Raw genomic sequence first — 25,825 nt, forward strand, 5'->3', positions numbered from 1 at the left:
GAATAGTGACAATAGGAGAAGAGATACTCCTTCAACGACACCAACCACGGAAGACAGTCCACTTAGCCTGGTAGACTGATGCCAAGGATCTTCGCAGGTATTTAGACATGCTTCTCGTAACTTGTCGCAAAAAGCCTCTCTGTGAGAAGAGACGCTGGATAGTCTCCTTGGCAAAAGGACAAATAGAAGCTACTGTCTTGCGGTAGATGTTTGCTTGTGGTTGTTTGAGTAAATCTTGTCATGGAGGGAGTTCTCTCGGAAGGTCCGGGAACCACTGCACTCAACATGTGCTAAAGGTGAACAGATGACTCATCTCAATGCACACTATCAACAACCGAACAACATACTCAGCGTGCGCTGATGGTGAATGCAGAAGTCTCACCTGAGCGCACGTTCTCACCTGAATATGCCAGTTCTTTGGAGCATGTGCATGTTTTCTTCAAGTGCACTGGCATGGCTATTCACACACACCTGAACGCAGAGCTTTAGAATGCGAGCATGGGGCGACTTACCTTACAAGACCCGTAGCGTGGGCTCAGCCTGTTAGGGGGTATAGAATAGGTGGTTTACTACCCCTCACCATTGCGTGTATCACTCTTTAGCACCTCATCACATCCAAGATTAAGCATAAGTTTGAACACTCTTTGAAAAGAGACTTTACGCCTGCAAGAGTTAAAATGCATGACCTAATGCATACACTCTCATTATGACTGGCAGGTCTATCCAGTATATCTCCTCGACTACTGGAGTCGTGACTATTGATGTACAGTTTACTCCATGGGGTGATCCTCGCCCTTGATCCAATTATGAATCAAGATCACCCACAGTAGTTTCTTTTGCTGACAATTATCAACTGTTACCAATAGAATTTGATTTGACCTCACATTTCCTCTCTTTCTCCTTGGAATCGAAAAGTATCCATTTATGAACATCTTCAATCATCTTAGGGATCGAAAAGTTCCCATTTATGAATGCCTTCAATCATCCTAGGAATAAAAAAAAAATTCCATTCAAATCCCAAGTCTCCTTATACCTAGGAAGATAGGTGGTTCCCAACTAACCCCTCTCCCTCATCCTCGGAAGACTTATGCCTAAAAGAAAGTCAAGACATTTGGCTGGTACCAAAGACCAGACCTTATATGCCAGAAAAGGATTCTCGAGCTTTTCGGAAGATCATGACTCAGGATACAGACCTGATTGCTCTCCCCACAGAGAGATACTGTACTCAGATTGTTTAGTTAGGCAAAATACAAATTGCATTCAGCGTTTGTAATATTCCTTACATCCTAAATGTGTGCGCACAATTACACTCGTGCATTCTCCCCATGGAGAGATATATTCCTTAAGCCCTAAAAGTATGTACAAGATTACACTTGTGTATTTGATTATCACAAGGACAGCAAGGATATCTGGTGGACTCAATTGAAGCACTTGCCATCCCAAACAGATAAAAAAACCCACCAGAACTGAATGTCACATGCATTCAGTTTTTATTTGAAGTGTTCCGCATAGAAGCAAACTTTTCTACAAGCACGTGTTCTTACCTTAAGTTCTCTCAGTCTCAGGAACATAGTCAGTCAGCTGACTTTGTACACACTGCTGCCTTTGCCTTTCTTTTTGAATGATTAATCTTTTAAGGTGTTTCATACAAGTCATTCCTACCATATCTCTACCCGTGGGAGAAATAATGTTGGCCAGTTCTCAACCTAGGATGAAGAAAAACACAAAAATTTTGCAAGCTATTGTGCTTTCTCTTCAGCTGTTCATGACTGCGATCATCTTTGGAACAAAACTACTATTGCTTGGGAACGACACCATGATATGAGCAACCTTTGGAACGATATCACGAAGCGAGCATGTTTTGGAAAGTTATCCCAAACACGTTTGGAACGTTACCTCTTTTTGTTCATTATCGCTAACCTGTTAGCGATCATTATTGTTAACCTGTTAACAATCACTCATTCTTATAGTAGCTCCATCCCTCTAGTTCGCTCTCAAATTAAGAGCAATGCTAGATATACTACTAGGTGTTTGCGCATTATTGAGAGAGTACCATGACATATGTTCAAGATCACAAGGCATAACCTTAATTGCTCAGATAGCTACTTGCACCTTCTCTTTCCTCGCCTACAACTTTAAAATGTATAATACTATAGGTACCATATGTATAATAACAGTTAATAGATATTTTATATCGTCTTTGTATTCTTTGATATTTCTGATTTATTTAATAATTAATAGATATTTTGTATCCGTTTTGTATTCTTCGATATTTCTGATTTATGTACTAATTATTAATAGATATTTAGAATTCTTTGATATTTTTGCGTTGTGGGGTGCTGTAATAAACAATGCCATCCTTTCTTCCCAGTTCCCGCTCAGTTCACCTTGTGCACTCAGTAAGTTAACTTCTCTCATGTGAAGTCTCAAGAAGGGTTCCTCGTCCCCTACTCTGGGTAGGGGAAGGGGAAGGAGAACCTCTCTCCGACGGGGTTGAAGGAGACGTCAAAGGCTTACCGGTCTTAGGCCTGGGACAGCGACGCTGGGATTCCAAAAGGAAAGCACTGAATCACCAAACAACACCAGTAATACCGTGAAAGGATGTGAATGGTAAGGCTCAAAGGGATGGGGAAGCACAAGGGAAACACGTGGTAACACAAAGGCGGGTAGAACATTCCGAGAAGCGAACCAGCCCGAGAATTCTTCCTCCTGACGCATGGGTGATCTGAAGGACGTCCTCGGTGCCATCCCTACAATGGAGTCGGGGTCTGAAGATCCTGTGGGCTGCCTCTCCTTGTCCATAATGCCCCAGGGCACCACTGAACCTGTAAGACACTGCCACAATGAAGGGGAAGGAGCCGTTCCTGACTTCCCCCCCACACCGGGTCTTCATTCGAGATGGGTCCTGCGGGCACCAGAACCTCGTCTACAGCACACACTCCCGCCCCACAAGCAGACACCCCACACGTCTGCGTAGGCACAATACACCCTAAATCATCAACATCAGACTCATGGGGAATGGCAATGGGCCGTTTCCCCATAACAGACTTACCTCGTCCCCTACTCTGGGTAGGGGAAGGGGAAGGAAAACCTCTCTCCGACGGGGTTGAAGGAGACATCAAAGGCTTACCGGTCTTAGGCCCGGGACAGCGACGCTGGGATTCCAAAAAAGAAAGCACTGAAACACCAAACAACACCAGTAATACCGTGAAAGGATGTGAATGGTAAGGCTCAAAGGGATGGGGAAGCACAAGGGAAACACGTGGTAACACAAAGGCGGGTAGAGCCTTCCGAGAAGCGAACCAGCCCGTGAATTCTTCCTCCTGACGCATGGGTGATCTGAAGGACGTCCTCGGTGCCATCCCTACAATGGAGTCGGGGTCTGAAGATCCTGTGGGCTGCCTCTCCTTGTCCATAACGCCCCAGGGCACCGCTGAATCTGTAAGACACTGCCACAAGGGAGGGGAAGGAGCCGTTCCTGACTTCCCCCCCACACCGGGTCTTCATTCGAGATGGGTCCTGCGGGCACCAGAACCTCGTCTACAGCACACACTCCAGCCCCTCTAGCAGACACCCCACACGTCTGCGTAGGCACAATACACCCTAAATCATCAACATAAGACTCATGGGGAATGGCAATGGGTCGTTTCCCCACAACAGACTTACCTCGTCCCCTACTCCGGGTAGGGGAAGGGGAAGGGGAAGGAGAACCTCTCTTTGACGGGGTTGAAGGAGACGTCAAAGGCTTACTGGTCTTAGGCCCGGGACAGCGACACTGGGATTCCAAAAGGAAAGCACTGAAACACCAAACAACACCAGTAATACTGTGAAAGGATGTGAATGGTAAGGCACAAAGGGATGGGGAAGCACAAAGGAAACAGATGCTTACTGATGAGTCAGACCTAGCAGCACACACTCGTGAGCTGACCCAGGGTCACCTCAGGGCAAGTATCCATCCACCATGGGGCGACCCAACAAAGGAAGAGGAGATGGGGGAACTACGCAAAATTCTTGGTCGGATAGGGAGGATACCCCAGATACTCCTAAGAAAGTAGTTTGAGGTAAGTACTCTGTGTTGGAACAACTAACAATTCTTAAATACTCAATCTAGCATAATCTTCAAAGCACACCAAGGAAACTTTTATGAGATGGATCTTTTTAAGCATTACTTACCAGCAAATATACAACCCGCTGACCACATATCAATGGAGGTGTTGTATAATTTTGCTCCAAAAAGTACATCTGGTGGGCGATACCATAATGTGACCACTTCAGCTGAATAACATCTTACTGGAATACCAAAAGCTCTTGCAAGGCCAAAATCAGCTAATTTTAATTCTCCATTCTGAAATATTTGCAAAAGAAGACTGGAATGGATTACTTCATCAATTCTAATTCTAAAAATTAGTAACACTGATTCAATGCTTCCCCAGGTATGCACAATCTATTCATAAGTACTGTACTGAAGTCTACAAGAGGCAATAAACAGATTATGTACAATTGACATAAAGGCATAGAGAATACAGTACTGTATATGGGAATAAGCTACCTACTGCACTCTATAGAAATTTGGTCAAAACACCTCTAAAAAAAAAAGAAAACAAAAATCCTTGGTTTAGCTAGCAATATGACAAATTCGAAGATAATTTGTATTTTTCCTAACCATACAAACTTTAGCTATTTACATTGGGTTTACCTTTTAGCGTAGCTGAAATGGCGAGCCACAAGAATTTAACGAGGGTGTATTACCCCCGCGCTAGTCAGCGGGGGGTAGGGGAGTGGTAGCTAGCTACCCCTCCCCCCCTCACACGCCGGTGAAGATCACTTTCAATTAGAGGTAGGACTTGTCTTGGGGGACAGGGCTGGCGGGCAAATATGTGTAAATAGCTAAGGTTTGTATGGTTAGGAAAAATACAAATTATCTTCGAATTTGTCATTTGTTCCGTAACCGAAATACAAACCACGCTATTTACATTGGGTGACTTACCCCTTAGGTAGGGTGGAAAGTCCCCCGCCATACTGGCTTTGGCTTTACCCGGGGACTCAGAATCCGAGTGAGTCGCACTCGAGAAAAGGAGTCCCTGCACCTCACAAGTTCCTTGCTCCGCAAGGAACCGTATGGCCTACATAAGCTTGTGTGTGAAGGAAGAAGTGTGACCCGTCCTAGGCAGTTGACCTGGAGTTCCAGAAGGAACTCTGGGTTAGGACGTTCCCAATACCACCTCGTCAGGGTATGGGGGACGCGACAGTATTGACTCAATACTCGGAACACAAGGAAGCATGGTTTACCTGCAGAGGTTCGAGGTCAGCTATGCAGAGACCAGGATGCTGCTTCCCAGTAGAGGGGATGCTGAAGAAAGAAGTAAGGGCCAGACATACTTCTTTTGTTCATGCAGACTAAAACCTGATAACAATGCCCTCAACCTTCTGCTACCTGTCCAAAAAGGAGCCTGAGGTTAGACCAGCTGTTGTGTAGCCACCACAGAGCGATAGAAAACGTATCGAAACTCCTGTGGGTCACGCCCTGCAGGAAGCGGGCTGCGAAGGTCATTAGACGCTTCCAGACTCCAGCTTGTAGCACCTGCGTCACAGAGTAGTATTACTCGAAGGCGAGGGAGGTTGCGATGTATCCGACATCGTGCTGTACGGCGACGTGACGGGGGAGGGTCTAGAGTCAGGTCGAGATGAATGTCCTTGAGTCCGAGCTGAAGAGGTATACTGGTGACTCTCCCCCGTGTCCTTCTTGTGCTCCCAAATCGGCTGCAACTGAGGACAAACTGCAGCTGTTCCCAAAGCTAACCTCTCGATTCCTTTACAGTACTGGCAAGAAGGAGAAGGTTTTGGGACATCAGATACAGAATGGTGACTCGAAATCTTGAAGGAATTGGACCGAAGGGCCGGGACCCCAAGATTCTGAGTCTAGCCAACAACTCAGGAGCGAACCTGAATGTTGCCTTCCCCCATTCCTTAGAAAGGGCGGAGTCGTACAAGACCAAGAAGATTGCTTACACACTGGCCGCGGCCAGAGTGAGAAGGAGCCCCAAGACGGAATACTATCAGAGGCCTGACGTAAAGGGTCTTGAGAAGATCTCTTAAGGGACTAAAAAGTCCGAGCCATGCTCCAAGTTGGAGGTCTCACTCCTACTAGGGCAGGGATGTTCGCAGCTTCGCATGAGCGAGGGAAGGTCCAGCAGGAAGGAAAAAGTTATTCCTTTAAGCCTGAAGGTCAGGGAAAGGCTGAGCGACAGGCTTCATTGCCGAGAGACGAAAGGAGTTTCCTCCCGCCGAAAGGCAATAAGATCGTTATTGCTGGAGAAGAGGCCTCAAGGGAAGAGGTATATCTCCCACGACACCAACCACCGAAGACTCTCCACTTCGCCTGGAAGACCCCTGCGGATGACTATCGCAGATGACGCGACCTCCGTCCCGCGACTGTAGCGGGTTGGCTCTTCTTGAGGAGGAGGCGTAGTGTCTCCAGGCATGAAGCCGAAGCGACGCCCCGGCTCGTGAAAGATGTTGCAGTGTGGTTGTTTGAGTAGCCTGTACCGTGGGAGAAGCTCTCCCGGGAGTTCCGTCAGGGGAAGCAGAGGGTCCGGAAACCGTTCTGCACATAGTCCCAGTGGAGCTCTCAGGGCCATTGAAAGGTTGACAGACAACCTGGTCTTGTTGAGACCCATTCTCAACAGACAACAAAGGAGGGAAGACGCAGGCGTCGATGTTGTCCCACCATCACGGGAATGCATCTTGCCAGAGTCTCGGGGTCTGAGACTGGGGGAAAGAACAGCGGAAGCTTGAGGTTCCAAGCTGTCACGATCAGGTCCCCCAGACCAGGACTTGCTGGTTACTAAAGGCCAAAGACCCCCAGGTACACTCTCTCTACGAGGCTCTGCTCGGATAGTCGGAGAGAACATTCCTCTGCCCGGAATGAGAGAGCCGATGGTGGTATTGAGAGTATCTCAAATCATCTAGGTATCTCTACTGCAAGATGCGAAGGTGTGAAAATGCGTCCCCTGCTGGTTAGAACACGCCAGAACCATGAAGTCGACACGCACGGAGCGACTCGGCAGGAGCTGTAGGATCTGTAGAGGGGCCAGACTACAGCCCCTAAGCCTGCCTGAATGATGGAGAGGTATCCTTCAGGTCCTGACCATAGGCCTGGACCGGAACATGCCCCCCCCCCTTTTCTTTGACGAGTCCGAGAACAGCATAAAAAATGTGGGGAAAGGACGAGAATATCCACTCCCATCAAGAGGTTCCATAGGTCAACACCCATTGCAGGTCTAATCGTTCCGCTGGTCCCATAAGGGCCAGAACGTCCGGTTAATCGTTGCTTTGAAACCACCGGAACTTTGGCCGCCCCACATGGAACTTATCCTGAGGCGACCGTTCGGAACTATAGACGGGTCAATGAGGAAAAGAGAACTAGGAAACGTTCCAAGGTAGGGCTGAAAGCTCTGCTTGACTGAGAACAGGTACTGCGACTCTCCTCAGCCTTGCCACAGTCAACTGAAGGGAAGGCTCGGAGGAGGTGGCAACAGAATCTGGCGTCCCCAGGCGGTCACCCATCCAAGTACCGACCAGAACCGACGTTGCTTAACCTCGCTGGACGGGCGAGAAGCAGGGTTTCCAACATGGTAAGGCCGCTGACTCAATATCATGGCTAGATACTCCAGATGTTGAGGCAGAAGAGGAGAAGGCTCCTAGCAAAATACCATGAACCCCCACTCATGGTAAGCATCCGGAAGCTTGTCCCGGCGCTGAAGAAGGTCGAACCCGAGCCTACCGGAGTTGACCAGACCTTCAAAAGGCGAAGGAGGCGGAAGCCTGCACCTGAGCGGCCATGAGGAAAGCAGGGAGAGTTCTCTGGGGAAAAAGACCTGCGATGCCACGGCGGGATCGCCACACTGCATCTTGAGCAGGAATACCTGTAGTCTAGGCTGAATTCCACGAGCTTCCTGGAAGATGGATGGAATGGAAACTGAAAGTACCCGTCCTTCCGATCCAGGGCCTAAGGAGTCCTGTCGCCTCGTTACCAGTCTGATCGATTCTGCTGTTCCACGCTGGACGAAGTTTGTTCGACAAACTTGATCAGGGCTGAAAGGTCGACTACGGAACTCCCGTCTCAGATACTTCCTTACAAGAAAGGATCGACTGAAGAAGCCGGGGGTGAAGCCGTCGATGATCCTATGGAGGACCTTCTCCTAAGGCATGGATCATTCTGCCCAAACGGGCAAACTCTTGCCGACCCTATGGCATAGAGGTTCAGAGACACTGAATTCGCTGACAGAGACGGCAGGCGCGATATCCTTGGCTGATCACAGAGATCGTGCAGGAATGGGCATCGGGAAGCTGTCATCTGGATGAGTAACCTTAGGCATCCTCCCAGCGTGAAACCTGCAAGGGGGGGGGGTGCCAATCCTAGAGTTCGTGAACTCTGCCGCTCCCTCTAGGACTATGACCCCCCGGGAGAGCCTCCCGTGCCATCTGTTCCTGACAGGAGGGAACTGCAATTGGACACCTTGTCTCAGTTGTCGTAGCCGGTCCGATAACTTAGGCCGACGCGGCTGAAAGAAAGAGGCGCTGGAGCCCTGCAGGGTCTGGAAGAAAGCGCCTTGGAGGAGTGAAAAGGGAAGTCGACTTCCTCTGTACAGCCGCTGTCTATGTTTCTGTCCTTGGGCACCAACAAACTCTTCTAAAGGATGGAAGGGTGTCTGAGGTTGTTGACATCCACGGATGAGACACCCAAAAGGAAGCCCTCGGTCATTGCGTCCAGATGGTCCAACATCGAGCTTGCCCGCAAGTTCGATACTTGACGACGAAACGCCAAGGTGCATGAGCCCGAGAGGAGGAAAGTACCCATGACCTTCCTGTAGCTTCCTTGAACAAAACCTCGGGTCGTAACCGAGAAGGGAAAGGACCTGGTAAGCCCCTTTCACGAGATGAAGAAGAGGAAGGGGTAAACAGTCACCCCTTGGCCAATGGAGAAATCTCGAACGGAAAGCCCCCCGCCAAAAACCCTTCCAGGGAATGACGGGGAAGGGCTAACCCAAATTCTGGTAAGAAGAATGTTGCTCAGACCTCCCTGATGATTCTTCTTATTCTTGCATGTGCCATGCTCTGCGTTTACGGGGTGAGGCCGTGTTCTGGAAATATGCTCCAGAAGACTCGCCAGGCTGGCCATGCTGCGAAACCCCAATGGGAATCGCGGTCGCAATCGCACTGGCGCTCGCGCGATGGTAAATCAATGATTGGCGTGTGGGCAAATGTGGAAGCGCCCATGCGCAGGCACGCAGGAACGCAAACGAAGGTGAGCGAAGGAGTGCAGAAGGAGGGCGAGCGTGGTAGGAAGGGCGAGCGTGGTAGGAAGGGCGAGAGCTAGTGGTCGGCGAGCGATAACCCATAGGCGAGCAATGGATACTGCAAGAATTAAGCCGACGTTCGCGCGGCGGAGCCCCGTCGGCCCGCGCGGCGGAGCCCCGTCGGCCCGCGCGGCGGAGCCCCGTCGGTCCGCGCGATGGAATACCGTTGGTTCGCGCGCGGGCGAACGTTGGAGAGCATGTGCGCGGTCGCGCATGAGCGTAGGCGTGCAGGCACGTGGGCGTGCGGTCGCGCGGGCACGCGGGCGTGTGGCCGCGCAGGCACGTGAGCGTGCGGTCGCGCAGGCACGTGAGCGTGCGGTCGCGCGGGCACGTGGGCGCGCGGGTGAGCGCAGGCGGTCGGGAGACCGATGACGCGTAGGCGGGCGATGGCGTGTTGACGAGCGATGGCGCGTTGACGAGCGATGGCGCGTTGACGAGCGATGGCGCATTCTGGCGAGCGATAGCCCGTAGGAAAGTGAAGGCGCGTTGGCAAGCGATGGCGCATCGGCAAGCGATGGCGCGTCGGCAAGCGATGGCACGTTGGCAAGCGACGGCGCATTGGCGAGCGGTGGTGCGTTAACAAAACGCTAGCGCGCAGGTGAAGAATCGCGCGGGCGCGTAGGCGATTGCCAACGCGAGAGAGACTAGTGATGGTTAGCGCGCATCGCGCTAACAGAAGGCACGCAGGTGCATCAGGAAGGTGAGCGCTGAAGCAAGCTGTTAATTAGGCGATCCTAGACGGTCAGAAAACCGTTGGCGCTCATTGGTGCGTGGCAAAGAAGGGCGCGCAGATGTGCGCTGGCGATTGAAGAAAGCTGGCGCACAGAAGGACAGAAGTAAAGGTGAGCGCTGGCGAGCAGGAGGAAGATCTATGGCAAGACTCAGCTACCGGAGATCGTGGTCCACAACAGGCGAGCGCTAGATCGCTACTGATGGTGTTCAGGGGAACTGACACGCGTGGCAGATCGATGGTGATCATTGACGAGTAGGAGATCGCTGACAAGCAGGTGAACGTTGACGCGTCTAAGGTCGCTGGAGAGCAGAAGGCAACGCGTGGAAGCCTGCGCGTAGAAGAAGAGTCCTTGACCCAGACCTGAACCGAAGTTCTAGATCGCGAGGGCGAACGTGGGCGCACAGGGCGCGTAACAGGAACCAACAGGAACAGCAGAGATGATCATCATGAGAGCGCTGACGAACAGGAGAGCGCTGGCGAACAGGAGCGCGCTAGCGATCAGGAAAGCGCTGATGAGCAGGAGAGCGCATGTGCGCTAACACTGAGCAGGAGCAGGAGAGCGCCTGTGCGCTAACACTGAGCAGGAGAGAACACAGCAGAAGGGCGCGCAGGGGAACCCTGACACGCAAGGGAAGAACCCCCGTGGGAGGCAACCCTTTGCCCCGAAGGGATCGTTGTCCGTCGGGAGACTGATGTCCGTCGGAAGACCGTTGTCTGTCCGCCGGGAGATTGATGTCCGTCGGAAGACCGTTGTCCGTCGGGAAGACCGTAGTCCGTCGGGAAGACTGTTGCCCGTCGGAAGACGAGGTCAGACTGCTGTCCATCTGCACCAGGGGCGGAAGATCGAGAAGGAGTTGTAGGCTGCATACGGAGATTCAAAAAGGCGCCTCTTAGCACCCTTATAGGGAGATGGGAGGCCCTTACGACGAGGCGGACGGTGAGCCTTACGGCGAAGGAGGCCAACAGCAACAGCAGCAGAAGAATCCTCCGAAGAGGAGTCTCTATGAGTGTACTCTCTTGCGAACGAAAGAGAAACACTTCGTAGAAGAGACTGGTCAGCCAGTGACCTAAAAAGAGCAATCCTCCGAAGAGGGGCTCCTGCAGTTGCCCAGCCCCTTGAGCGAAACTGCAGGTGCGACCGCTCAGCACCAAGAGCATAGTCGCACGAAAAAAAAGGCAAGAGAAGAACCCCCCAAAAGGGGAAAAACTCAAGCCTGGACAGGAAAAACTTCCCTCGGAAGGAAAGTTACCCACCCAAGGAGGTGAGCCTCCTGAGAGTTCTAAGATAAACTGGAGAGCTGTCAATCGTCACGGGAGTACTTCCAGTAGAAGGAGACACGCCCCTGACGAAAATCCAAAGGGGAGGCAGCAACAGCCAAATCCCCAGGCCTCAACAAGACAGCTCACACCGTTGCCATATTACAGAAACGAACTAGATCGGTAACTGTAAAAAAATAAAACAAAAATCATTAGTACACATTCATTCCCCCGGGAAGGCTCCGAAGAGGAATCCCGAGGGAAAAGAAAACAAGAATTACACAACAGGCACGTGCCCTCACAACCACTTAGACTCACGGAAGGAGAGCTGTAACCAAAACAGAATTATAACAATTATAATTATGTAACTATGTAATTATGTAATTTAAAAATGAATGAACACTAAAGAAAGAACGAAAACCCCGAAAGGAATCGTTCTACAAAGCTAAAAAATAACAAATACAATTAGATTCATAAACTAATTGAGACAAAACGTACGGCGTAGCAACCCCCCAAACATGGGAAGGAAGCTACAAAAGGCGTAGTAACGTAGTAAAAGGGTGAACGACCTCAAGAGAGAGAGAGAAAAAGGCCGAAGTCAAACTCGATCGCAACCCATAAAATTACACAGTGGTGGCCTAAACTGACGAGGGCTCCACGGAGATATCGTACACTACACACACAACTCTGAAAATGATATTTTCATTATAAGATAAATTTTTGAATATACTTACCCGGTGAATATATAAATAGTTGACATCTCCGACGGCCCGACAGATTCCAAAAAACTCGCGAGCGATCGCCATGAAGGTTGCGGGTGTGCCCACCAGCGCCGACTATCGGCCAGATACCGCATATACTTCTCAACCAAACCAGTTCTTCTCAGTCCGTAGGGTCTCTATCGGGGAGGAAGGGAGGGCCTTTAATATTATATATTCACCGGGTAAGTATATTCAAAAATTTATTTTATAATGAAAATATCATTTTTAAATATTAAACTTAGCCGGTGAATATATAAATGGATGATTCACACCCATGGTGGTGGGTAGAGACCAGTATTAACACAATAAAGGCGTATATGCTCAAGAGTTTTTGACAAATATTTCATAAAAACAAACTTAAGTATAGGTACCTGGTAAGGAAGCTGACTCTGATGATTACTCTGCCTCATTAGTCCGTTTTCCTCAGGAAGCCCACCATCCTCTCAGGATGCTGAAAGACTCCCAGGAGCTGTTATATCCAGGGCGAACACCCCTATAACAGGACCTCATCAATACCCTTAATCTGGGCGCTCTCAAGAAACAACATTTTGACCACCCGCCAAATCAAAAAGATTGCGAAAGACTTCTTAGTCTTCCGTACAACCCAATACAAGATTAAAAATTTCAAGAGTAGATTAAAAGGATATTGGGATTAAGGGAATGTAGTGGTAGAACCCTCACCCACTACTGCACTCGCTGCTACGAATGGACCCAGTGTGTAGCAGTCCTCATAAAGAGTTTGGACGTCTTTCAAGTACTGTAAAATGATGCGAACACCGACTTGCTCCTCCAAAAGGTGGCGACCATAATACTTTGAAGGGATCTATTTTGCTTAAATGCCACCGAAGTCGCTATCGCTCTAACTTCGTGAGCCTTGACCTTAAGCAAACTACGATCCTTCTAACTTAAATGAGAATGTGCCTCCCGAATTAAAAGTCTAAAAAAGTAAGATAACGCATTCTTAGACATGGGCAAAGAGGGCTTTTTAACGGAGCACCATAAAGCCTCTGAACAACCTCGTATCGGTTTAGTTCTAGATAAGTAAAACTTAAGAGCTCTAACGGGGCACAGCACTCTTTCAACTTCATTACCTACGATCTCAGAAAGACTAGGTATTTCAAAAGATTTAGGCCAAGGACGAGACGGAAGTTCATTCTTGGCCAAAAAACCAAGTTGAAGAGAACATATTGCTTTATTTGTTGAGAAGCCGATGTTCTTACTAAAAGCATGGATCTCACTGACCCTTTTAGCTGAAGCCAAGCTCACCAAAAAAAGTGTCTTGAGGGTAAGATCCTTCAGGGAGGCTGAATTTAAAGGCTAAAACCTGTCTGACATTAGGAACTGCAGGACCACGTCCAAGTTCCAAGCAGGAGTTGAAATACGACGCTCCTTAGAGGTCTCGAAAGACTTATGGAGGTCTTGGAGATCTTTGTTATTCGAAAGATCCAAGCCTCTATGCCTGAAAACAGAAGCTAACATGCTTCTGTAGCCTTTAATGGTGGATGCAGAGAGGGAGCGACCGTTTCTCAGATATAGCAGAAAATCCGCAATCTGCGCTACAGAGGTACTGGAGGAGGAAATAGAGGAGGACTTGCACCAATCTCTAAATACCTCCCACTTCGACTGGTAGATCTTGATGGTAGAGGATCTTCTAGCCCTCGCGATCGCTCTAGCTGCCTCCTTCGAAAATCCTCGAGCTCTTGAGAGTCTTTCGATAGTCTGAAGGCAGTCAGACGAAGCGCAGGGAAGGCTTTGATGAAGTCTCTTTACGTGAGGCTGTCGTAAGAGATCCATCCGCAAAGGCAGACTCCTTGGAACGTCTACCAGCCATAGAAGTACCTCTGTGAACCACTCTCTCGCGGGCCAGAGAGGAGCAACCAACGTCAACCTGGTCCCTTCGTGAGAGGCGAACTTCTGCAACACCTTGTTGAGGATCTTGAAAGGTGGAAAGGCATAAGCGTCCAGGTGAGACCAGTCCAACAGAAAGGCATCTATGTGGGCCGCCTCTGGATCTGGGACTGGAGAGCAATAAGTCGGGAGCCTTTTTGTCAGCGAGGTCGCAAAGAGATCGATGGTGGGTTGACCCCAAGTCATCCAAAGACTCTTGCACACATCCTTGTGGAGCGTCCACTCCGTAGGGATCACCTGACCTCTTCGACTGAGATAGTCCGCCAAGACGTTCAACTTCCCTTGGACGAACCTCGTCAAAAGCGAGATGTTTCGATCTTTTGACCAAATGAGGAGGTCCCTTGCGATGACGAAAAGAGCGTGGGAGTGAGTGCCTCCTTGCTTCGAGATGTAAGCCAAAGCCGTGGTATTGTCTGCATTCACTTCTACCACCTTGTTTCGAAGCAGACTCTCGAAACTCCTCAGTGCTAAATGGACTGCTAACAGCTCCTTGCAGTTGATGTGAAGGCTCCTCTGGTCTGCGGCCCAAAGACCCGAGCATTCCAGACTGTCCAGAGTCGCCCCCCAACCCAAATCTGATGCGTCTGAAAATAACACATGGTCTGGGTTCTTGACTGCCAGAGACAGAACTTCCCGAAGTCTTATATTGCTGTCCCACCAAGCCAGGAAAGTCTTGACTGGATCGGAGATCGGAATCGAGACCGCCTCCAAAGTTTCCTCCTTGTTCCAATGGAAGTCTAGGTGGAACTGGAGAGGGCGTAGGTGAAGTCTCCCTAGAGAGATAAACTGTTCCAGAGATGAAAGCGTCCCTAGGAGGCTCATCCAGCTTCTCACAGAGCAACGGTTTTTCTCTAGCACGAGACGGACTTTGAGCAAAGCCTGCTCGATCCTGTTGGCAGACGGAAAAGCCCGAAAAACTAGACTCTGAATCTCCATCCCCAAATAGAGAATCATTTGGGAGGGAGTCAGCTGTGACTTCTCCATGTTCACCAAGAGGCCCAACTCCTTCGCAAGATCCAAAGTCCACTGTAGGTCCTGCAGACAGCGATGACGGGACGACGCTCTGAGTAACCAGACGTCCAAGTACAGGGAGGCTCTGATCCCCGACAAATGTAGGAACTTTGCTACATTTCTCATGAGCCTCGTAAAAACAAGAAGAGCAGGGCTGAGGCCGAAGCACAGTGCTCGGAACTGATACACCACATTCCTGTACACAAACCTCAGATAAGGTTGAGAGTCTGGATGTATCGGAATGTGGAAGTACGCATCCTGCAAGTCGAGAGAGACCATCCAGTCGCCCTCTCTGACTGCTGCCAAAACGGATTTGGTGGTCTCCATCGTAAACTTTGTTTTTACAACAAATACGTTGAGAGCACTGACATCCAGCACTGGCCTCCAACCTCCTGTGTTCTTCGGAACAAGGAAGAGACGGTTGTAAAAACCTGGGGATTGAAGGTCCGAGACTTTCACCACTGCCCCCTTCTCTAACAACAGAGACACCTGAAGATGTAATGCCTGTCTCTTCGTCTCCTCTCAATACCTGGGAGAGAGGTCTATCAGATCTTTTACTAGAGGTCTTCGTACAAAGGGAATTTTGTAACCCTCCTTCAGCAACAAAACAGACTCCCGGTCTGCACCCCTCTTCTCCCAGGCCTGCCAGAAGTTGGTCAATCTGGCACCTACTGCTGTCTGAGGACATGGGCAGTCAGACTCTGCCACGGGAGGATTTAGATCCTCTCTTCTTGCCCCGCTTACTATCGGCACGAGAGCCTCCTTTACTGGGAGCTCTGCCACGAAAAGGCGGGATAAACCTTGTCGCTGGAGTTTCAAATTTAGGTCTGTTGACATAAGAAGATGAAGGTACAGCCTTACGAGCAGACGTGGCCATCAAATCATGAGTGTCCTTCTGTACAAGAGACGCCGCAATATATCTAATAAGCTGCTGCGGGAACAAGACAGAAGACAATGGCGCAAAGAGAAGTTCTGACCTTTGACAAGGAGTGACACTTGCAGACAGAAAAGAACAAAGAGTCTCTCTCTTCTTAAGAACCCCTGCTGTGAAAGTAGCAGCCAGTTCATTAGAGCCATCTCTAATTGCCTTGTCCATGCACGACATAATCTGAACAGAGACATTACGGTCTGCTGACGAGACCTTCCTACTCAAGGCTCCCAGAGACCAATCCAAAAAGTTGAAAACCTCAAAGGCACGATAAATTCCTTTGAGGAGATTGTGGCGGGATGTCAACAAAAACAAACCCCCACACCTTTGATCACTCTACTTCCAAAATATCCCACAACACAAACTTTCCCCTTACTTTACTTTAAGCTAGACTCTTGGACAGAAGGAAAATGAAAACAAAACATAGCCTTAAAACTATATTAACGCAACCAAAAACAGAACACAATTCATTTAACTGACTTAACACTAAAACAAATCACGTATCACCAAACCATCCACCATATGCCATAAACCAGGAACAATCACAATTTATCATAAATTCAATAGACAAAAAAACACAAAATTTGCTGTATATATCCGTGCGTGAGGGTACCGAGAACGCCAACAATCGGAAAAAAAAACAATATCCCTTTAATATACCCAACACCGTTAGTCCACGCACAGTACCAAAATCACACTTAAGACTAAATAAATTACTTAATACTAAACACCAATCATATTCTGCAACACACGAAAAATGTAATGGCAAACCAAGAAAACCTCTTGGTTCACACGCAACAGTCCTTGCGCAGTTGTAGCCTACTGGCACTGGCCAACACTATCGTACGGCCAATTCGACCGTGCAATCTTATGCGGTGGTCGTCGTCATCAATTGTCGTTAGAGAAATCCGTATTTTATAGCCAGGTCATCAACGTTCAAAAATTCTGTATTTCAGCAGTCTATTCCTACATTCATTGTCCGGTCCGGGTCGTCATCATCAAGCTATTCATATACAATCTAATACACAAGGCTGGCAAACACCACCTTCCAGGCCAAACTAAAACTCCAAGGAGTATAAAGGAATCCAAAGGAGGAATTACGGCCTGCAAATAAAAAAGAAAAAATGCTTACGAAAACTCCTAACTAACTAAACTATCGCACTATAATCAAAGATAAATAATAAACTTTCCATCACTCATGAACGCGCCTAACAAAAATGAATAAAAACAGTACTTACTCCGAATATAAAAAAAACACTAAACAGCCGGCTTCCGAAGAACAAAAAAAATGACAACCGACTCCTTCCACAGTCCGAGATCCAATGCTTTCGCCCAAGACATTCATCACCACCCTATCCTAGCTAAAAAAATGTAAACAAACAACCTCAAATATACCAACAATCTTTCCAACTTCAAACAATCATTCGCTAATTACCCTTTTTCTTCGGCGCGCACCGCGGACACACAAAACACGCACACACAAACGCACATACTGTACACACATACTCTCTCGCGCACTCGCGATCTAGCAAAACCAAAGCAAATGAAATTCTCTCTCTCTCTCTCTCTCTCTCTCTCTCTCTCTCTCTCTCTCTCCCTCTGACAAAACTAAAGCAAATAAACACTCTCTCTCTCTCTCTCTCACAAAACTAAGCAAATAAACACTTCCTCTCTCTTGCGGTTTGACAAAACTTAAGTAAATAAACACAAACTCTCTCTCTCTCTCTCTCTCTAATGACAAAGCTAAAGCAAATAAAATGTCTCTATTTAACAATACTAAAACAACTCTCTCTCTCTCTCTCTCTCTCTCTCTCTCTCTCTCTCTCTCTCTCTCTCTCTCTCTCTCTCTCGATTTGGCAAAACAAAAAATAAATTAAAATAAAATTAATCCTCCACAAGATGATCTAGATCTGAAGAGGACCAGCAAACTTTCGAGCGTCTCATGGCCAGACGACGAGGAGAGTCTACGAGGCTTGAGAAGTCTCCCTGGGCAGAGGCAGGCACCCCCAAGCCGAGAACTTCTCCCGTGTCATACCAGACGCTCACATGAGAAGCCAATTTGAAAGGGGGAAAAGCAAAAGCGGACTTCCCCAAATTCCTCCTGGTCATTAACCAGTCGCCCAACAAACGCAAAGCTCTCTTAAAAGAGCGAGAGAGCACTAACTTCGTGAACGACGGAGTCGAAGAAGCTAGGCCCAGCGTGAACTCAGAAGGAGGCGAACGAGGAGCAGCAGAAACAAAATGATCAGGAAACAGGTCCTTAAAGATAAGCATGATCTTCTTAAAATCAAGGGAGGGCTGAGCAACCCTAGGCTCCTCTCCATCCGAAAGAGTCCCCAAAGGAACATCAGCAGGAAGGGGATCAACGACCTCCTCATCCGAAGGAACTTCATCCGACAACGGCAAAGTCTCGCGATACGGAGAGACATGCCGAGGAGGCAATGTCAACATGCGACGGAGCCGCAACAACAGCTGAGGTAGCGACGTCATGCCGAGGCTGCAAAGACTGAGTCTTGAGACTGACAAACAACAACAGACTGTGTCGACTGACGTTCGACATCACGTCGGGACTGCACTGACTGCAGGGTTTGAGTTTGAAAAACAACACCCGACCGCGGTGACTGACGTTCAATGTCACGTCGGGGCAACGGAGTCGGCTGACGAACGTCACTTCGAGACTGCGGCGACAGTTGCTGAACGTCACCTTGAGTCTGCGGCAAAAGGGGGTCCACGTCACGTAACTGACGTGAATGACGAGGAACACGATCAGAGTTGCGTTTAACAGCACCGATAACGTTAGCGCTAACATCATAATGACGAGACAAAACTCGCTTAGGCGGTTGAAGACCAGAGTCACGCTTGTTGGACTGGCGAACCGCAAGCAAAGGATCTTTACGAACCTGCTCATGCTCATAAACCTCCATTAAAGATGAAAGTTTCGACTGCATGTCCTGTAGGACACTCCACTTCAGGTCAACGGGAGTCGGAACGGGCCGTGACGTCGGCAACGTCTGTGCATGCAAATCATCGCACCGAACGAGACCCTCGGACTCCGTGTCACGCTTACGCTTAACAGGCGAACAGCCATCCGATGACTGAAAACGGTCAGAGCTGCCCCAATGGCTACAGCCAGGACGCTGGACCTGTCCTGAAGGGACTGATTTGCGTTTTAAGGGTCTAGAAACCTTACGCCAAGGTTTCTTATGCGGCAAATTGTCGGAAGACGAGGAGAACTTAGTCTCCCCCGTCTTATGGTAAGGACGTTCTTGATGAGAAACGTCTGATACCTTAGAGGGAACGTCTGTACGTCGGTTTACACCTCTCGCTCCCTTAAGTCCTACGACATTCCTTCTCCCTGGTGCAGGGGAGCCTGAAAGAGGTCTCGGACTAGGGGAGCAACAAGCACGAACAGACGAACCCTCGGTCGCAACACTAAACACATTTTGCGTACTTTCCACTTTACCACTTTGACTTTCCACTTTACCACTTTGACTCTTTAACAGCTTAACATCGGACATAAGCTGGTTCCTGTCCGAGGCTAAGGTTTCGACCTTCTCACCCAACGCTTGAATAGCTGAAAACATATCACGCATTGAAGGTTCATGAGTGCCAATAGGGGGTTCAGAAACTACCACTACAGGGGAAGGATTAGGTTCAGGGGCATGGGAGGAGGAAAATTCTAAAGATCTAGATGAGCTTCTCCTCACCCTATCTCTTTCGAGTTTCCGAGTATATTTTTCATACTCTAACCACTCGAACTCCGATAAAACCACACACTCCTCACACCGATCTCCTAATTGGCAGGATTTACCCCGGCAATTAGCACAAACAGTATGAGGGTCGATAGAAGCTTTCGGAAGACGTTTGTTACAATCTTTCGCACATTTGCGATATACAGGAGAAGGGTCAGCCATTATGAAAATCCAGAGAAAATCCAAAGGAAAGCCAAGTTCATCAACAAAAAACAAAAAAGGGTTTCAAGAGTTTTATTGAAGGAACAAACCAACACAGCGAAAACCTATAAAACCAAAACAAAGTACTTCACCAATTCGGTAGAAAACTCGAGGTCTAGAGCGAGCGGAACCAATGTTGTCGGTGACACCGACAGAGAAGAACTGGTTTGGTTGAGAAGTATATGCAGTAATCTGGCCGATAGTCGGCGCTGGTGGGCACACCCGCAACCTTCATGGCGATCGCTCGCGAGTTTTTTGGAATCTGTCGGGCCGTCGGAGATGTCAGCTATTTATATATTCACCAGCTAAGTTTAATATTTAAAAAGGAAACTTACTGATTTCTATACTCAAATATATATACAAACATGAAAATTTTTTTACATATATATTGAGTAAAAGAAAAGTAAGTGATTAAGTAAAGACAAAACAAACAATGGCTGCCAAGCGCGGACAAAGACAGAGACGTCTGTCCCAGTCCGAGCCAAAAGTGAAAGTGAGCTTCACCGGTGTGTGAGGGGGGGGGTAGCTAGCTACCACTCCCCTACCCCCCCCTAACTAGCGCGGGGGTAATACACCCTCGTTAAATTCTAATGGCTCGCCATTTCAGCTACGCTAAAAGGTAAACCCAATGTAAATAGCGTGGTTTACATTTCGGTTACGGAACAAATCAAATGTTATAGGTCAGTATACAAGCAGACTACAATGGAACATAAAACAAACACACACATAAATAGGTACTCCTCAATTTACGACATACTTGATTAGCAATAATTCAAAATTACGATGGCCTCTATAACAGAGAAGAGTAACTAGACAGTGCTGATTGTATTTTCTTTGTTCTGTATCATATGTGATCTTATAGAGCTTTGTAAATAAATTAATGATTTATAAACAAATTTTGAATTTCCTTTTGATTTTGTTTCAAAGGTATTAGATATACAGTACAGTACTATACTATATTCCAATAAACTCCATACAAAACGAAACCACTAGAAGCAGAGAGTTGCCCATAATAATAATGGAATTTTTTGGGGATATCTGATTTTCTTTTTATATTACCATTACAGTTTTAAAAACTGACAAATCTTTACACAATACAGTAATGCCTCACAATAAAAAATTAATTAGTTCCGTAGTAACTTTCATGCCGTAATTTTTTTGCTTTGTGAGTCACCTTCTACGTGTTATTAGCCTAATTTGTTCAAAGGCCTACAAAAACACCACAATAAATCTTTATAATAAGGCTACACTGCAATAAACACACTGAAATACCGTATAACCATTTGCATCATTCAATAATAACCTAACCATTAATAACCTGTAAATTAAATGTATAAGTAGAACAGACAGTACAGCAATGCAATAACAAATGAAAAATACAGTAACAAAAATGTGCAAGCTTATCTTTGGAGTGTGGCAATGTCTGAGAGCAAAGTGGCGAGGTGGCAGAGGAGGATGACGAACGGCAGAAAACATTAACAAGTGGCAGAAATCATAAACACTTAACTTTACAAAACATACTAATAAAATTCATTAAACATTAACACTTAACTTTACGAAACACATCAACAAATGGAGGAAAATATTAACAATTACAGTACATTAACTTTATGATAACCTTAAAATTATATTTTTGCCTTTTACTAATTTTGTATTTCTTTTTACTTTACATTTTGTATTTTCTAAATTTAACAGTTTTCTTCATCACTCCTGTTCTTTCTTCTTTTGGATCACTTTCAGCTTTCTTTTGGCCTTCTAGTACCGTAGGCCTCTTTAACAAATATCTATCCAAGGAAGCTTGTTTCTCCCTGCTTCTTAAAATGCTCCTGAAATGACTCGGGCAAACGTCATTTAGCTCCTTAATTTCTGCCATTGTCAGTGGGTCATCCTCCTCCTCGCCGCTAGAGAAATGTTCCTGAACGACGTTCACTTGCATGGCCTCCAACTCCTTCTGGTCGTTCGTCTTAAGTTCCTCTTGATGCTCCTCTAGAAACTCATTAATGTCATCCTCATTGACTTCGAGACCAATGGACATCCCGAGTCTATTGATCTCAGCAACATCAGATTGAGCAACAGACTCAGGATCGTCAACTTTTTCGGCATCAGCTTCAGCGTAGCCTACATGGAAGCCCTCGAAATTTCATGCAGAGACGGCATCAGGCCACAGCTTCTTCCATGCAGAGTTCAAGATGCACCTCGAAACCTTCCGCCAAACTGTATCGATGAGTCTGAGGCATATCACAACATCAAAATGCTCCTTCCAAAATTCACGCAGGATGAGGTTTGAGCTGTCAGTGATATTGAAACATCTCTTGAAGAGATACTTTGTATAGAAATTCTTAAAATTTGAAATCACTTGCTGGTGCATGGGCTGGAGGATATGGGTGGTGTTAGGCGTTAGATAGAGAACCTTAAAGAACGAATAATCTGCTAGGATATCTTCCTCGAAGCCAGGAGGGAGAGCAGAGGCATTGTCCAACACCAGCAGGCATTTTGAGGGGAAGCGCTTCTCTTCTAAATATTTTTTTTTTACAGTTGAGCTGAAACAAAGACTTACTCACTGGGTGAACAAGCTTCTTGTTACCCAGGCTCTTACATTAGCCCTCCACATCACTGGAAGCTTCTCCTTAAGAGCTTTGTGCAGAGTGCAAGGGTAAGCCTGTCCTTCATTGGCTAATGCCCAGGTAGCTTCTTTTCTTCCGCCATGATGTAAGTCTGACTAGACATTTTCTTCTAAAAAAAAAAAAAGCCTGTTTCCTCACAGATGAAGACTTGCTGGGGACTGAAGCCTTCCTGGAGAGTCAACTCGTCGAACGACTCAACAAAGGCTTCGGCTGCTTTTGTGTCCAAGCTGGCAGCCTCCCCATGTTGCACCAACAAATAAACCTCAGACCGTCTCTTAAATTTTTCAAACCACCCTCCAGAACCTTGAACTCTGGGGGTACCTGCTTCGATGTCCCTTTTCCCGCATAGTCTTCAGCCTGAGCACACAAGATCACAAAATGGCGCTGGCCTGCTGGCAGATTATAGTCTCAGTGATCGTATCTCCAGTAATTTCCTTGTCCTTAATCCAAATAAACAGCAGTCTCTCCATCTCATAATGGACGTGACTCCTATTCCTGGAGAAAAATGTCACGCTCTTAGAAGGTGTTGCTGTTTTGACGGCTTTCTTCTGTTTAAGGATGTTTCCTTGGACCAATATTGACACAGAAAGGCATCACTTTGAACCTGTATGAACCCAAGCTGAGCCAAAACCCTAGGTAAGGTTGGAAGTGGGGGTGGAAAGAGGGAAATGGCAATAAGCATCTTTTAAATCTATAGTACAGGTCCAAGCCGCTAGGTGTAGTAATTGACGGACATGCGTAATACTTGGCTTTTTCTGATGCATAGCATCTGATGTTTGTTGAGACAAGGCAAGTTGAGGATCATTCTTCTCTCAGGCGAGTTTTTCTTCGTTACACTGAACAGTCTGCCATGGAATTTTAAGAAGTGTATTATTATATGACTACTCTCTTCAGTATTTTGCCAACAAATGAGTCGAGTTCCAGGGTTCTGATATGAACAAAATGATGTCACGGAGGTGGTATTGAAATACAAAACCCACCCAGACCTTTTGAGACGGCTTTGTCCCCAACCGAAAAAAAAGTCCTGCGTTCTTAGAAACGATGGAGACAGCCCCTGACCTGAGGATATTCATTGATGAGGTCCTTTGCCTCTATGAGAGTGACCAGTAACCCCAGTTTCCCCTGATGTACCTCCATTTAACCCATTTTCTCTGAAAAACATGCCAAAGGACCAGGAATTTGGAATTTTGCCTGATGAGGAGGACTTTATTGCCTCTGATCTTCCTAAGAGAACATGAGTGTTATATGAGGCTTGGGATGGGAGTATGGGGCTGGTTGCTATGTTGGTTTCTTCTGGGATTGTTGTCAGTTCCTACTATAGGCCAAATCCTTGTGAAAGAAGGGTGTCTTCTTATTTAGATAAGGCCAAATATTTTTCTCTCTTTTTTTCTGGATGTGAAGTGGCCATTACCTCAGCATTAACTTTATCCCCTGAAGCTTTGGGGAAAAAGGATTTACATAAAAGGTCCCTATATAGAAATTCCTCAACCTTTCTCAGATAGCAAACAGCCAACACATGGAACCTTGCCTCCAATTTGGTTTTGACAAAGTTCTGTAAAGCGTCATAAGTAGGCTCACAGAGTAACTTTGCCATTGTTGAGGTGGTGGATTGGGCTTCGACAGCTCCTACTTCCAAAGAGGATATGGCAGATGCCATATTAATAAAGGTTTGTCAGGTATTAAATCTGCTATCCTAAGATGTCTGGAATGGAAGAAAAACCATCACCCAATTGGTTGATACCTAGAGTACTTCAGTATCATTTCTTAGAAAGAAAGACTATGAAAACCTCAAAGTTCTGTGAATCATTCAAACTCTTTAGGATACACCCATAAAAAGAAACTACATTCTTTGTGCAAGGTGATGTTTCCTTTTAGCAACATGTCTCTCATTGATTCCGATACCAGCTTGACATCTTGACCAAGAAGGGTGAGACTTTTAGCCTGTCACTGTCATTCCAGCTACTGAAGCATCAAGCAGACTGTGGTTTAGAAGAAAATATCTAGCCTATGAGACTGTCTCTACCAAAGTGTTTAGGGCAGACTTGTACAGCTTCAAGATAACATCTTTCAGGGTTAGCTGGGGCATGCTTTATCTAGCGGATGGGGCTTTAATCCTTCAATGTGATTCAGGGAATGCTGCAAAGTTTTCAAACTACCATCGAATAGAAGATCAACACCACTAACTCGAAAAATATTTGATCTAGACCAGAAGGTAGTTCATCCTAGGATCACCGAGGGTTTCCCACTAGGTCCTAACTATCCATAGAAGATGCTGCATTTGCCAACTCTCTACCTATCACTGAACCAGGAAGACTTGGGTCAGGAAGTAGCGGCCCCACTGGACCTTTTTTCTGAGCTCAATAACCTGAAGCTTTGGTTAATACCATGTCCACAGGCAGAGACAAAAAGGGTGCGGACAGAGGATGAAAACTCCCGGGACTGGTATAACCTTGGGCACAATCACCATAGAGGAAGAATATCGAAACCTAACTATCTTTGTAATAACCGAGGCGTCTACAGTGGACCCCCAAGTTTCCTGAAAACCAGGTGGACCAGTAACCTGTCTAGCAGATACCTGTGTTGGAGCCAACCTACCAACCTGACTAAACTCCAGGGTAGCACCCAAAAAAAGCATTCCAGAGAAGACTTCAGTCTTCTTCTGAGAACTCCCAAAGTAAGTCCACCTCCTCTTCAGGGTCTAAAGTATCATTCAACCCAAAATCTACAACTTAGAAGGTGGCCTGATCAACCAAGACCCTTCGATCAAAACCCCTTACACTCAAATCTAATGCTGTGCAACATATGAGATCCAAGAGTTCCTTAATGGGTAAATATTCAGCAGAACCCGCGATCTTAGCAAATCTTTTTGCCCACATTGAAAAGAGATAAGTGGCACTTTCAAGCTTGCTGCTAGCGGATCCTTATTCCGGGCAAAACTGAATAGAACCAATATTCGTATATTTGGCAAGTACAGTATACGAAAAAATGCTAGGCTATGTTTGTCGAAAAATTACAGCAAGGGATTATAGTTAAAACACTTTTAATAAAAACAAAATGGAAATAAGGTTCATAACACTGGAATAGGTGATAAGATACAACACTTAAAACACCTCCAAGAAGTCAAAAAAGCAGGGAGTAAAATAAGACTTGCACCATGCGAAGTAACCGCATTAACAAAACAAAACGTACCAAAGGCAATCTTGAATAGTATATTAAAGTACCAAAGGCAATCTTAAATAGTATATTAAAGTACCGAAGGCAATCATGAACTGTATAATTAAGTACCAAAGG

The 25,825-nt window shown here is 46.9% G+C and overlaps 1 protein-coding gene across 2 annotated transcripts in view; it reads right to left on the minus strand.

Moving 5' to 3' along the window:
- The window catches only part of LOC137642687 (cyclin-dependent kinase 5-like), a 94,857-nt gene that overhangs the window by 11,405 nt on the left and 57,627 nt on the right, over positions 1-25,825 (minus strand). For both annotated transcript variants that reach the window (XM_068375468.1, XM_068375469.1), the window contains exon 5: positions 4,174-4,345. In XM_068375468.1, coding sequence (XP_068231569.1) covers positions 4,174-4,345 — 172 coding nt within the window. The remainder of the gene's footprint in view (positions 1-4,173; positions 4,346-25,825) is intronic.

Source organism: Palaemon carinicauda, chromosome 6 (assembly GCF_036898095.1).
Source record: "Palaemon carinicauda isolate YSFRI2023 chromosome 6, ASM3689809v2, whole genome shotgun sequence".
NCBI classification, from domain to species: Eukaryota; Metazoa; Arthropoda; class Malacostraca; order Decapoda; family Palaemonidae; genus Palaemon; species Palaemon carinicauda.